This window comes from Sinocyclocheilus rhinocerous, unplaced genomic scaffold (assembly GCF_001515625.1).
Source record: "Sinocyclocheilus rhinocerous isolate Xijiao unplaced genomic scaffold, SAMN03320098_v1.1 scaffold295, whole genome shotgun sequence".
NCBI lineage: Eukaryota > Metazoa > Chordata > Actinopteri > Cypriniformes > Cyprinidae > Sinocyclocheilus > Sinocyclocheilus rhinocerous.
The window spans coordinates 81,868-97,440 of NW_015647035.1; the positions used below are offsets into that span (position 1 = coordinate 81,868).

General features: G+C 39.1%; 1 protein-coding gene across 1 annotated transcript in view; it reads right to left on the reverse strand.

Annotated features, from left to right (window-relative positions):
• Window positions 1-8,800: 8,800 nt before the first annotated feature.
• Window positions 8,801-15,573, reverse strand: part of LOC107708402 (suppressor of cytokine signaling 5-like) — a 9,936-nt gene continuing 3,163 nt past the window's right edge. The window contains exon 2 of the mRNA XM_016512603.1: window positions 8,801-11,929. Within this exon, the coding sequence (XP_016368089.1) occupies window positions 10,230-11,929 (1,700 nt within the window). The 3' untranslated portion in view covers window positions 8,801-10,229. The remainder of the gene's footprint in view (window positions 11,930-15,573) is intronic.

Genomic DNA, 15,573 nt, shown 5'->3' on the forward strand with positions numbered 1-15,573 from the left:
AAGTAATTATGAAATGACATATAAAGATGTACCTAAGTACTAATTTTACAACTCTAAAGTTCAGTTAATTGCATTTAATAAATATTTAAACTATAATAATCTATAATCTATAATATTTTTTATCTATAAAAAATTTCCAATTTTCAGTTAACAGCTAATTTTACCACTCTAAAGTTCAATTAATTGCATTTAATAAATATTTAAACTATAATACATTTTAAATTTAAATTAACATGCATTTACGTGCCCTGAAATGTTGCATTCAGTTTTCACTATAGTTTTAAGTATATTACTTCCATAAAAATTACACTTTCAATAAGTGTGCTAAAGTGTACTTCTTTTTCAAAAGGGTAAGTTGCCAAAAAATTTATTTTTGAAAAAGCTATAGTAATCATAAAAGTATCATAAAAGTAGTCCACACTACTTTTGCATTACACGAGTACAAATTACATTTTGGTATTAATGACAGCAAACTTGCCATGACACATTGAAGCACCTTAAATCAGATTTTAAGAGCTCTGACAGGTGAAGAAAAATGTGGACAATATATTTTTATTTTCTTTACGACAAGAGACAATGGCAACATGATGGCTACTTATAGAAAACAATACAGGTCACATGACAAGAACCAACCAATGAGAGACAGGACACAGTGAATGGTACCAGAATTTACATGAATCAAACCCTAAACTATCTTTTCAAGCAGACCCAGGTGTCTAGTTTCGCTGGTTTATATCAGAGTTTGGAAAAATGCATTGACACCAACCAAACGAACCAAGCTCTGGCATCAAACAGACTTTGTTACAATAAGCATAGTGTGAAAGTGCTCTTACCCTCATTGCTCAAGTGTGCCTTTTAAAAATGAGACAGTCCAGAAGTCCTTGAGGTTTAATCTTGCATCCAATCCACTGCGGCTTGTGGAGCTGCTCCACATGATTCCAGATATTATGACATGCAGCCAATGAGGAATGAAATGCTAAACAAACATAAATTGTCATAAAACCTTGTGATTTACAGTGTGATTTCACATGTTAATGAAAGCATTAAAATGATCTACCGAAGGTTTTAGGAATCACATCATTTCAGCTGTGGCCAGAGCTGTAACATTTGATCAAATTCGCTTTCTAAACACTAATACTTGGCACAGTGGATTCTTAGTATCTGGGTCTAAAATCTAATGACGGTGAAAACATCTCCTGCCAAGTCAAGGCCAAGTCATCTCCAAAACACAGTTAACAGTGGTCTAAACTGTGGCAATGAGAGCTTCATCGCCGAAACCACACGTTTCCATTTTAATGTTTACAATAATCCATCCCCATACATATTTTTGCCACAAGGGCAACTAAACTGTATTGCATGAACACGTTCAGCAGAGAGCCTACTAATCTTCTAAAACCTTTTCTCAAAATATATTTCACGGCCCTGTCACATGGCATACCACAGCTTCTCATGGTCTAGGTCATATTTTCTTTTACCTTGCATAGCTGTTTCGATTCATAATTTGAATGGATGTTGTATCCGCCTAATTAGCTAGCTTCGAGTTTATTTCAACACAGTTTTCTGTCCTGTATTTCATATTCAAATAGGAAAATGTGGCAGACCATATTGAAGGACTTATGCCTGTTTAGATACCCATTAGGCTTTAGTTTACATCACAGTTGTTAACAAGGATTTGCTACTTGTTTTTGCTAGTCAAAGGCTAGTGATATTAGTGGGAGGGACACTGTCATTCTAGAGAGCGTCTGATTGGTAAATAGTCTGGACACGCCCACAAGTACAAGATGAGATTCATATTTTGGTCTAGTTTCCCAGAAGAGAAAGACTGTAGATTTTGAATGCATATAGGCTAAAAGAGAACTGTCAACTTTCAGGATGACAATAGTGTATCGATGACCACATAGCTATCATGTATGGAAACAAAACAAAACAAAAATAATAATATTTGAATCGTGCATGGGGTCATGTGTGGGATCTATAACTTGTATTTAACCCCCAATAATTCTTTAAAGGGGTCATATAATGTTGCGAAAAAGAACATAATTTTGTGTATTTGGTGTAATGCAATGTGTTTATGCGGTTTAAAGTAAAAAAAAAACACATTATTTTCGCGTACGAGTAGAATAACTATGCCAGGATTAAGACTAAGGAAAACTTTCCAGAGCTGGTTTGGGCCTTGCAGGCAAGCAAGAGAGAGAGACACACCAGAGCCCCCAGTCCTTGGGTTTACAGTAAGGCCAGCCAAACAACAATGATGCACTACAGTGAGAAGGTGGACAAAACTGTAGTGGTGAAAAAAGGATAGAGGGAGAAAAAAAAATTATATAAAAAAATAATGCTTAGGAAAGGACATTTTGACGATCCAAAGCATACGCTGATCTTGATAAGATAATCTTAATATAATCAGTTTTTAATATTCAGCTTGAGGAAACTTTAGCGTGATTTCAGCTTGAGGTAAATTAAACACAGACCCTTGGTAGGACATATCCTGTATGAATTATGGCAGAATGAGATAATGGAACAAAAGATGGCAGATCATATCATTCACTTGCCAGGTAAGAGTGCAAAATGACAAAAGGTTGAAAAATTAGAAAAAGATGAAATACTGGATTGGAAAAGAAGCAGGTATTGAAAAGTACTGAAAAGCAACAGATGCGGAAGGTTCTGCCAAAGGCAATAAAATTAACTAAAGGTTAAAAACAATTTGAAAAGCTGCTCACAAGCCAGTTTACGGTAACACTGTAGTTTAGGGACCAATTCTCACTATTAACTAGTTGCTTATTAACATGCATATTACTAGCATATTAGCTGTTTATTAGTACTTATGAAGCACATATTAATGCCTTATTCTGCATGACCATATTTTAGATCCCTTAATCCTATACTAAACTTAACAACTACCTTACTATTAATAAGCAGCAAATTAGGAGTTTATCGAGGCAAAAGTCATACAGTTAGCTAATAGTGAGAATTGGTCCTCAAACTAAAGTGAGACCCATTTTACTTCTGTAATCTGATGCAAGATATTTAATGACAAAAAAAAACTTGACTTGATTTTGAAAAATGGCAGTATTTATGTTTTGTTCATTACTTATCTTGATGTAATGGTAGTGACAGATCATTTCTGCCATATTGAGACATATCTGATTGAAAAAGATAATTGAAAAAAAAAAAAGTTAATCAGTGTGTACTGATTGGATGGAGACAGATCTGAATGCAAGCTTGCAGAAAATTGTAAGAAAAAAATCGGGGTTTAAGCAAACTAAATTATTGGAGAAGTCCTGCATTTGATACCAGAGAGAAGTTTTACCAGAAATTATTATATAAAAAAAAAAATTATTTTAATGAAATAGCATGGATGAAGTATTACAATTAAGATGCATTTAGAAAATGGGTGGAATTTCAATTTCATGCAACTTATGGTAACCATTATCTGTTTAGGGCACTATTTTCAGTCCCTAAAAAATACTAGAATCTTTCTCTTTTGTGCAAGTGGAGCCCCAGAGGGAGAAAGAGGGGAAGTGAAGGAGAGAGGGAGAGGCTGAAGAGGAAGGATTTTGTCAGGACTTCTTATTGGAGAAGTCCTGCATTTGATACCAGAGAGAAGTTTTACCAGAAATTATTATATAAAAAAAAAAATTATTTTAATGAAATAGCATGGATGAAGCATTACAATTAAGATGCATTTAGAAAATGGGTGGAATTTCAATTTCATGCAACTTATGCTAACCATTATCTGTTTAGTGCACTATTCTTTCTAAGCTAATTTTTCAGTTACTAAAATGTATTCTTACATAACACATACTTTTAGAGCCCCCCTCCCCCCAACCTTTGTTTTCACTTCCTTCAGGGGTAGGTTCCCCAATTAGGGTGGACAGAAACCCTCATATAATTCACACCCTGACTATACTGTTGAAACGTGTCACAGCTGGTGAGATCACTTTTCTTCTTATGTATGACGAGAGCGTGTTAATGAATAATTGTATGTTTTATACTCCATATATGGGGACATGTTTTTCCATACAGAGTTGACAGAGGGACTGCGGCAGTTGTGTATGACATGTTAAGTGAGGACTAAAACGGTGCCAAAAGGACTTAAGCACACCTCCCATTTCAAGCAGTTTAATCTCGCCAGTACATGGCAGAGATGTCATATTTTCACGAGCTTGTGGTTAATCCGCTGTAGGCGAACAGAACAGTGAGGCTCGTTCCTCCAGATGACAGTACGATAGTGATGGCTGTTTTTCTTGGCTCTGGTGGCCAGGTTGGCGTGCATGAAGTTGATTTAGGCCCTGCCCTCTCCATCTGGACTTGACGGCTGCCTTCCACACTTGGTGTAAAATACTGTCTGGGGTTGTATTTCTGGTATGAAATATGGATGGGAGCCTGTACATGTGTATTTAGGCAGGGAGAGGTGAGAGAGAGGTCACCATTCATTTTGCCGTCACAGACTTGGAGGCCGTCCAGCGCAAAAGAGACAGCGGCTTTTTCTCCCTCTCTCATTCTGCTCTGCTTATGGATGAAGTGCGGAGATATGAGGCATGAGAAAAGCTCACGCACGTGTTTCGAGCGAGAGCTCCAGAGATATGCTGCCTATGGAAAGCGTGAGCGGAATCGGGAATGAGAGACTTGTAACTACGGCTTTTCATTCACCCCCATTAACCAGATCACGTTCACCAACGTGACAAAATGAGAATAAACCTAGTCCACCGGATAGAACTCGATCTGTGTGTGCAGCGTGCTATAAAGAGCAGAAATTGAGAACGTATTGTTTTCAAAGTTCAGTTTTCATTGATGGTCCAGCAGTGTTTGAGCACTGAATCATGTCATTTTCAATAAAGTAAACATAAATTGCCTATCTTCTTCTGCTCAACCCTCTTGTCCAAAGGATACGATCAATTATTCAGAAGCTTTGGGTGGGTAATGTGTAACTGATAACCTGGATGCTATTTATATTTCATTTCAAAAGGACAAATAATACCGCTGACCTCCAGGCCAAACTCAGTCAAGCTCATGTGAATTTCTTTAATGATGGAATAAGATTAGATGCTTCTTGTTATTGAAATCAACATGAAACCACCTTTGTATCCCATTTTACTTCCAAAATGTTTTTTAAAAAGTAGGATGGGATTTTATCCAGCAGAATCGAGTGGATAGTGAAAACAAGAGGGTCTGGTGATGTCATCAATATGGAGAATCGCTTTAGGGGTAAATTCTGATAAAAAAAGAATTAGAATAACAATTGTATTTCTTTGCAATGATATGCACTGATGAACCATACACAAAAAGGTCAGGAACATAAATTAGGGTCAAAGTCACAAAGGGACAAATATGAAGTATGAAACCAAAATAATGACCAGATGAAAGAAACCAATTGGTGATCATATCTATTTACTGCATGGAATACACTCAATATTTTATTAATAATATTAAGACAATGAAGCATTCACAAAGCACCAAGAGTGACATCTACAAGTGCATTGGCTGTAACAATGAACAGGCTATGCAAAGAAAACAAAATAGAGTCCAAGAAAATATTCAGAAGTCAAACAAAACACAAACTAAAATGTGAACATCTTTGTTTTATAAAAAACACCTCTCAGATATTAGTTAATGAAATGAGAAGATCGAAGGGAACAGCGAACAATATTTGGTTATACTGTATTATTAGAGATCAGTTAGTCTGTAGCTGGTTAGCTGAGAAGGCTGTTGTGATTGGTCAGAATGTATAAGGCAGTCGAGGAGGCATAATGACAACCATTAGCCCCCATCATCGTCAAGCCCTGGCACCACAGCGCCCACATACATACTGCTACAAGCGTGCACGTATAGCATTAAAGTGACATAAGATTGCAACCATGGTTACATCACACTCAATGTGTATTAGAGATACAATTTATGTAAAGATAACAATTTGTTAAATGCTACTCTGCTTGCATAAAACTATTATTCAACTCATTTTGCAACATATTTTGGCACCAAAGACGAAAAGATCAGAGGCCTCATTTATAAAACCCATGTAAATTCAGATTTAATCCTAAAGTCCATGGATTTGATCCTGTGTAGGAACAAATTGGGATTTACGAAGGCTAAAACTGTCACGGCAGTGTTTTTATATGTAAACCAAGTATAAAGCATGTTTGCTGACTAAGTCTTCTGGAGACTTTTAAGTATAAAATGAACAACTGACTAAATGAATAAATAAATGACCATATTTAAATACACAAAGAATATAGGAAAATCCACATATTTTTCAATGAATATGGGCAGAAACCTGGAAAAACTTTTTGTGTTATCTCATTTTCAATATTCAGCAATGATCATGCTTTCACATTTAGGATGGTTTTACGCATGTTTCATAAATGAGGCCCAAGAGCTTTACACATTGACACTAAAGTAGAGCTAAAAGAGTTATGATCTAAACAGAAGGATTGGTAAGTTCAAGATCAATTGCTGCCCTGCCACAGTCTGTAGCATAAAGTCCACTCTATAATTAACTGGTACATCCCAACATTTAACATTTATGGGTACATTTGAGTATGCGTGCATGTATGAAGCAGTTTTTTCACCAGCTAGTTTGCAAGCAGGGTCACTTGACATGGTCATATGGTCAGTATGTGCTACAGTGGCTGACATAAGAAATTTCCCATGGGGAAAAAGGGCAGAAAGAACATCAGACTCCTCCATATAGAGAAGCGGTTTCAAAATGATCAAGGTGTTAACCATGAAAACAAGGACAAAGCATCCCCAGGACATAAGCACAAGACACAGCTCACAGAAGTCTCAATACAAGACTCCTTACTGTAATCCTTGTTGACTTCTGCAGTCCCACTGTTACCATTTTATTTGCACTATTTTGAATGCAATAAACCAGGCCTGAGTTACTGGAGAACACTGTGTTGGGTTAGTTTGGTGTGTTACACTTCCCTCATAACACTTTCTCTAAACTATTAACTAAATAATGACTGCGGTTTCAAACCCAGCCCCATTCCTTGCAGCACTCAATGTTCCTCAATGGAGCACTGTGTGTGTTAGCCTCTTGCTAATGCTAACTTTAGCTAGTATCCAGACTAAACAAACAATGCGCTCACTGCTTTCAGCACTACATATCCAAGAAAGAGGGTGATGCTGAGGATGTGGTCAGACCGGGGAGGAAGAGGAAAAATTAGAGCAAAAAGTCCCTCTCTTCTGTATTTTCACAGCACCCATCAAGAAACACAGAGTGGTCCTTTTAGCAGGTGGTAAATTTAGAGGCTAGCATGTTAAATTTAGCCTGTGATTAGTGCCTGTAAGGCAGGGCAGGGTGTAACTCTGCCAGGAGAGACTCGCTCACTGTGCAGTGGCATACAAAGTCCCAAATGACTGCATGAGTATGCCTCAGTGTTTAAAAACATCCAAAGGATTTGGTGAGGACCAGGCTATCGCTAAGTGTTTAACAGCCCTCGAACCAACACCCTTGAAAATGAAGCTTTCTGTCATAAATGCAGTGGCTTACATCACTTGAACTCATTCCTGAAACGGGGAAGAGCATCACAAATTTCTGCTGAACGCCTTCAGCATCGTTGAGCTTTTGCTATAGGGAAAAATTTCCTCAGATCAGCGTTATGAGCATTTCTTCACAAAAATGTACTGTGGTGGTACCAGGTTATAGCCACGCCATTGTACTTTGCCACATACTATACTTCACAGAATGTCATAGAATACCATAGAAGAACCATGGTACATGTTCTAAAAAAAACATGGCACTGTGATGGTACATGTCTAAATTCCTTGGAATTACCATGTTACCATATCCTAAAAAACATGGTAACACCATGTTACTTTTTTGACATTGACTTAACACAAAAACTGGACAACCATAATAGTTGTCAAATTCAAATGTTATAAGCTAATCTTAGCTGGTTTAGGCTAAGCCGGTCTTCAACTGGGCAATCAGGTCTCCCAGCCTGACCAGCTGAAAAGTGACTACTGTAAACCTTGGGAGACCCACTAAAACCAGGCTGGTTTTAGATGGTTTTCCTTCAGCAAGTATGGCTCGGGGAGAGGCTGTGAAACTGCTAGCTGCGACTAAGCGCTCATATTTTGAATGTAAATTCAATGAAAGGTATATTATATTCAAAGTTGATGTCTTGAAAGCAGATGACATCATCTGACGTGTACCGCTACACAGTTGACATAAAATTAGCCTGTATACAGAGCATACAGTGTACAGGGTGGAAGACATTTTAAGATGGTTGCTTTGAGTATTTATTCAGGTCATTCAAGTGGAAAAATAGAGTAAAAAAAAAAATCTAAAATTAACAAAATGACTTCTTTTCAGTGACAACTGAGGCGTATTCTGAAAGAGTTTAATTGTGGATTTAATTGGTTCAAATAAATGGCTTCAAAATGGGTGCTACTCTGCCAGAAAACTGGACACTATAATTAACTCATCGAACTCAACATAAATAATCAAGAGGCATGGTGGAAGATTTCTCATTCACAATAACAACCTAGAGATGCACACCTTTGGTCGCTGATCATCAAACACCCAAATACCACAAATTGTACCAGTTTAACATATTATTATGCATGGTCTGAGATATTTCTGGACCTTAAAAGTCCACCATTGTAATGCTGAACATCTGATATTAAATATATTAGTATGATTTTGTTGGCTTTAATTAAATTTTTGTGTAAGACCAAGCACATCAAAAGTAGTTTTATAACTATATTTTACAGTGTTCAGGGAATCTCAGTCACTAGTGCACACAATTATGATGAGGGAAGCATAGCTGCGTGCTTCATAATGAATAAAGAATTTTTGTGTAAGACCAAGCACATCAAAAGTATAGAGTTTTATAACTATATTTTACAGTGTTCAGGGAATCTCAATCACTAGTGCATACAATTATGATGAGGGAAGCATAGCTGCGTGCTTCATAATGAATAAAAGTGCAACATTATCAAGTGGAACCAACCACACTTTATAACATAACTGGACATTAATCCAATAAACATTAAATATATACGCAGTGATGGCATCTGTCTGTGTTCCAACAATATCTAAAGTGAAAACAATCTTCGAGGTATCTACACAAGTTTTACAGAGGACTTTCTCTGTCCACTTTCGGCTGTTGCATATATTACCATGTTAGATAAAATATAGCCTCGAGTACATACCATATGCACAGGCAAGGTAAGAGACACTTGACACTAACATAAACTTCGAGTGACTCATGCTAAGAATATGGGGTAAATTGACATCCTATGAATAAGGTCCATAAAAAACACAGACAATATCATCGGTTTATATGCATGTACTTGAGTCTATAAGTCATTGTGCGGTACACAAACAACAATTAAAGTGCCATATGTCATTTTAGACTGTCGCTGATAAAAATAGAAAATAGTAAAATAGACTGTTTAAAACAAGGATTATGCTGGGATATGACACTACATGAGGGCCTAGTTTTAAATAATCTGTCCTCTCTATCATATGGCACACTGTGCACAGTGCTCCCGCCTCCCCGCAATTATTTCATGACTTTCACTTCTGTCTGCCTCAATTTTAAAAATAAAGCATGCTTAGTGCTGAGAGGTGCGTGTATATCTGTGATCCTGTCCATGTAACTTAACAAGTGCTGCCTCAGGGAACTTGACACTTGTAGGAGGTCACTGTAAAGTATCTTGAAGGTATTGTTGATAAATTAGTCATGACTTCACAAATAGGCATATAGTGTGACTAGATGTTTAACATCAAATTTTAGAGAGTAGCAGACATTCAGGTATGAAGACTTCCAAGATTACTTGAATATTTTATCACTGGACTAAGCTTCTGTAGATGTCATCCATTTGCCTGACAAAAGAGGCTAGTTAATGTGACAACAATCAGTTTTACTGCTCAAAATAGTGTAAAACACTAGAAGATAGAAAGCAGGGGGCATGCTAGTGGAGAGCCAAAGGATATAAGGTCATAGGAAAAAGAGCAGAGAGAATAAATCCATCTCATTCCCACCATGCTCGACAATTCAGCAAATAAACTAGCTTGACAGAATGTTCTGCACTGAAACATATGTATGGATTCCATGTGTAGTATTAACCGGTAAAAAAAAAAACTGCTGGAAGTTCACAACATCCTCTGTTGCCGTGTGTCTAAATCCAGCTGTATGTTGGATAATATAAGCCACATACTCCTCTGGCGGCAAAACTCTTGCCCACACTCCTGCCTCTCTCAGTTGCAGAGCCAGACCTCATTTGATCTTGAGTGGTGGCTCTCTCTCTAGCCAGCGCACACGGACTTTCTGTTTGTAGTGATACTCCTTCAGGAAGTCCTGCATGGTTGGAGGCAACGCGAGGGCACCGATGCCATCATAGGTGGTGTGTCTGCAGATGGCGGCTCGCGCCAGATGCTGAAGGCTGAAAGGGAAAGTCCGGTGTAAGGGAGCAGTGAGCAGGGGCTCAAAGAACATACAGGCACTGGGGTCTTTATAATGCTCCAGCAGGCCTGTTACTGTGGAAGAGTGGAAGACACAGGGGTCATGCGCATCAAAGCTAAAGTTGTGATTCCATTGTTCAATGCGTGCATGCAGTGAACGATTGTAGCGTCGAAAACTAACGGAAAACAAGTAGTCCTCCTGTGCAGAATCACGTAACAGGAAGGTGCCCTCTGGTCGTCCGTCCAGCAGTGCTTCTGCTTGGTACCGATCCATCACCCCCCAATAACAAGGAAGTGCAGTTATGGCCTGTAGGTCAGGCACCAAACAATGGATATAGTCAATCTGTGTGTGGACCTTCCAAGGCCCGGGTTGTCTGGAGCAGTGTGTGTCCCCAGAAGCATGCCTCTGCTTGGTCTTCCGTGTCTGTAAGCAAAGAGTAGTTGAGTCCTCCTCAGAGTCACAGTCAACAGTGTGGGATGACACTGCCATACTCGCTGAAACCTGTGCGACAATACCCGATACCCCCCCAGAAATGGAGGAGACTGTTCCCAGACTTCTGCCCTCCCCAAGTCCTTCCCCAACACCAGGAGCCATCTTTGGTCCCAGTTTATAGAGGGAAGAGTTCTGTGAAGTTGCATCCAGCGTATGGATCTGCGCATTTGGAGGGGGATCCACTCCTTCCTCTATGCTAAGTCTACGCCGTTCACGCAGCCTCTCTTCCTCGTCCTCAGTGGATGGATGCGCTAAATCAAACGCATCCAAAAGAGCGGTTGAGGAATGAGGGCTGACTGGTACTGTATGTTGCTTAATTAGGTGCCACTTGTTGGCCAGATCTGAACCGGGTGGGAAAGGGCATGTTTCGAGCATCAGTTCAGTCAGGTGGATCTTACGTTTGGAGGACACTTGGCCTTTGGCTGACTGAGAGCGGCAGTGTGTGGGGAGAGGAAGGCACAAGCCTACGGTGTCCCGAAGTCGCTGTCGTAGAGAACGGGTGCTAAGGCTCCGCCCACTGCTGCCAGCTCCTACAGAATCACTAATCTCTTGGATAGTGCAAACTCCATAGCGACGCTCCCTCCTGGCAGTACTTCCTCTTGAGCGTCCTGTTCGCCTGTCAGCCTCAAGCGAACTTTGTGTTTTAGTTGAGCAAGAATGCTTCTTTTTACCTCCCCAGGGAGCATGACGCGAGTAGGAGTCCCTACGGATAAGTGGACCCATCAGTGCATCCTCGCTCTCTTTGTCAATGGAGATTTCTACTATCTGGGGAATGTCTGCCACACAATTATGGCCTCTGCGTCCTCCAGTAACCAGTGGGAGTAGTGACAAGGTCTGTGAGGGTGTAGTTTCATAGGGTTCTGCATGTGCTCCTCTACCCAAGTCTACCACACAGTGGACGCAATCTAAATCCTGGCTACACAGATGGGACTCCGAGCCATCGTTGTGGAAGAGGGCTTGGCATCGATTCCTGAGGTTACCCCACATCTTGCCCACTTTCTCCATAGAATGGAGACAACGACCTATCAGAGAAACAAAGAATTAGTTATTAAAATCTTGTTGATGTTCATAAATCAGAAACTTGTGATGTTATCTTGGTGTACACTGGACAGGAGATGTTAGATGTTATGTTAACATGGTATTTAGAATGTAAGATGGTAGTTTGACAAAATGGAATTCAAAATATGTTAGACATAGATAAAGCAGCACTAAATCATGTTTAGTTTGTGAGCACAAAAAAATCTGTGCATTATTTTATACACAAAGAGCATGTATATGTTGGGTGGGTGCAGGAGTGGTACAGTTGCCAGGCAGACGTGCATCGACACAAGGCCATGGCTATAAATGAACTTCGGGATCTGCTCCCAGCTGATCTGCTGGAATGTACTGTATTACTGAGCCAGTCTGGACCTGACCAAGAACTTTCACTGTCAAGGCAGCAGACACACACACACTCTATATATATATATATATATACATACACACTCAAATGCACAATAGAATGAGATAAAGTAGTATGGATAGGGGGAGGTGGCAGTGTGGTATTGCCGCGGAAAATATCGCGATACTATGCTGTATCGATTTTTTTCCCCCACCCCTATTAGTTACTGTTGCTATGGCCGACAAGCCATGCCGCTTTCACGCCACACATCATGTTCTCACGCAGTGAAAAATACACAGCGGAGCAAAGAAGACACTGACAACGCACCGGCAGACAAGACCGAGTTATGCCGAGTTCACACTGCACGATTTTAGCCCGATTTTTCACTCGCCGACAGGTTTTGCGAAATCGCCGACAAATGCCCGACATCGGAGGCAAATCGGTGCTCGTTCACGCGAGTGACAATCACGCAGTGTGAATTATCAAAGACACGATCTGAGGGAATCACCGATGCATCGCCAACGCCCATGCAATATTTGGCATGCTAAATATCTGGAGCTGTCAGCGATTCACAATCACGCTGTGTGAAATGAGCTCTGACTTAGTTACTTTTGGTATGAAACAAAGTCTCAGTTTTCAAATTTTGTCTCTCTCTATAACCCCAAGTGCTGAGAAGTTGATCTTTGGCAAACACATGCACATTAAATCAAGCACATTTACTGTAGCTGATCGCCAGCCAAATAATAACATTGTACCCGCAGAGTAATGTTCACATAACACTTTAAATATATGATGTGATGAGACATGGATTATTTTATTTCACACGTTTTTTTTTTGTTTTTTTTTTACTCTGCCCTTTCAGCCTCCAAATACATTTCTAATGTACTGCAATATCAGATGCATCAGCCTTGTTGTTTTTCCATGGGAGTTGGCATAATTTTTTTCTTGACTATGCAAATCACTTTCACAAAAAACAAACAGCTTTGGCTTCCAAGAATAAATGCACAGAGAGGGTATTCTCTACAAAACATTCCTGGGACAACAAAGGTGAAATAACTTTCTGAAGAACATTTCTGAGAATGACTTTCTTCACAGACACTAGTTGAAAGGATAGTTCACTCAAATTTTAAATGTGTCATTTACTCACACTTGTGTTGTTTAATTTTCTTTCTTTTCTGCACCAATCAAGCACAGTTCAAAACAGTTCTAAACAAATATGTATGTGGATTTTGATGCGAGATGACAACAGCGGATGAACTTTTTCACTGGAGAAGGCGTTCTGGATTATGGACTTTTGGCCAAAAACGACAATTTAAAGTAAAAATGCCTTAATGGTTAAATTGTTTCTTATAAACATGCTGCTTTTCACTTAACATTAATTAATGGACTGGAGTGGTGTGGATTCTTGTGATGTTTTTATCAGCTGTTTGGACTCGCAATCTGATGGCACAAATTCACTACATCGTTTGAAAAGCAAATCTGTTGGGATGAAGAAACAAACTCACCTACATCTTGGATGGCCTGAGAGTGACTACATTTTCAGCAAATTTTCACTTTGTTGGGTGAACTATTCCCTTAAGACAAGACACACTACATGCAAATGCAACCTCAGCAAACAAATGTCTTGCCCTGCTTTATGCTAATAAATGAGTGCAGAGATGAGGCATAATGAGAGCAGTTCGATAACTCTCACTTCTGTGTGGAAGTTCTCTTCAGAAGCCTTTTCTTCAGACTCCCAATTAGACAGTCAAATAGGGACAGTCTGTCTTCCCTTAAAAACTGCTCTGATCCAGCTCTCTCTCGGATGAGAAAATACAGAAAAGCATGAGAGTTCCCCAAAATTAACAAGGCCAGAGCTCAAGCACATGTCATCATCAGACCAGCAGTTTGGGATATGAAACTCCTCTTGTGTAGCTCTCCGGCATAAAGGCACTTCAATTTGGCGGTGTGGGTCATGAGTGTGTGGATGAAGTGCCAGTGTGAATGAGTGTTATGAGCTCAGCAGCTCATCTACCTCTGCCCTGTGCACTCCTTACTAATTAGTCTGATCAGACATCAAAGGAGATCTTAGAGCATTCTAAAGAAGAGACCGAAAATAGGCTTGTATTGATTATTTATGCTAATGTTACCTTGAAAATAATACATCATACATGGATTACTTGAATGTATTGAGATGTGTGGGAAGAGCTAGGAAACGGTGCGTGCGAGCAAGATTGAGTTCAGGAAAAAAAAAAAGAGTGCTAAACTACAAACATGACACAACACAAAGAAACAGTATAATCCCAACAGTATATAATATAATCATAAAACTGACCAGAGACCATAAATATCTTGCATAACAAAATGCAGTCCAACTGTATTTTAATAAATTAGATATTTGCTCCAAACTGTGGGAAAAAAAAGACAAATGTGCAGGGTGCTAAATAAAGTTTCAAATTCACTTACAGAAAACGTAATAGGTAACCTTGCAAATTTAAGCTATTTGAAGGAACAATATCCAAATGTAAACTACTACAGTTTAAACAATTAAAAAAAAACTCATTATCACAGCATAGATTGTAATATAGTAATATTCTGTATATCAATTATAAGGACCTCCTGAAGAAGAAGCTAAACTACACCAAAGTGCTTCACCCTAAAGAGAAAAACTGGACAAAGTTAGAATACTGCTGTTAAGCAACCTCATATTAAACCCAGAAAATATCCTCTGCGATTTCTCTCCGTTCGACACGCCCATTCTCATGGGGTTCAGATGAGTGGCCTGGCTTTTGGACAACATTAAGTGGCGGAAGTGTGTTTTCTTTCGAAAGGAGGGAAAAAAAACGAAGGAAAAAAGTAAAGAATAGTTATTTGTGGAGCATTACTTTCACAGACAAAGACATGGATCGACTTACGGAAACAGCAAATCCTGCAACGTAACTTTACCTAACTGAAATAACTTAACAAATGATTCTGAGTGCCAAACAACTGGGCAAAAGTAAAATTTCAAAAATCGGTCATTTAAAAACTCCCATATGTCAACCCCATTGCTGAGGTGACTACATGGATTATTTGTACTTTAAAGGTGACATATCATGAAAATATGACTTTTCCAGGTTTTAAGTGCTATAATCAGGTCCCCGGTGCATCTACCAACCAAGCAAACATGAAAAAGATTAACCCAGTAATTTTGTTTTAGTAAGCTTTTTTCTGCAAGCGTCTGAGAAAATGAGCGCGTCTGATTTCGCTCCCTTGGTGACGTGGCAAAGGGATCTCATTATAATATTACCGCCCCTTAATCTGTAA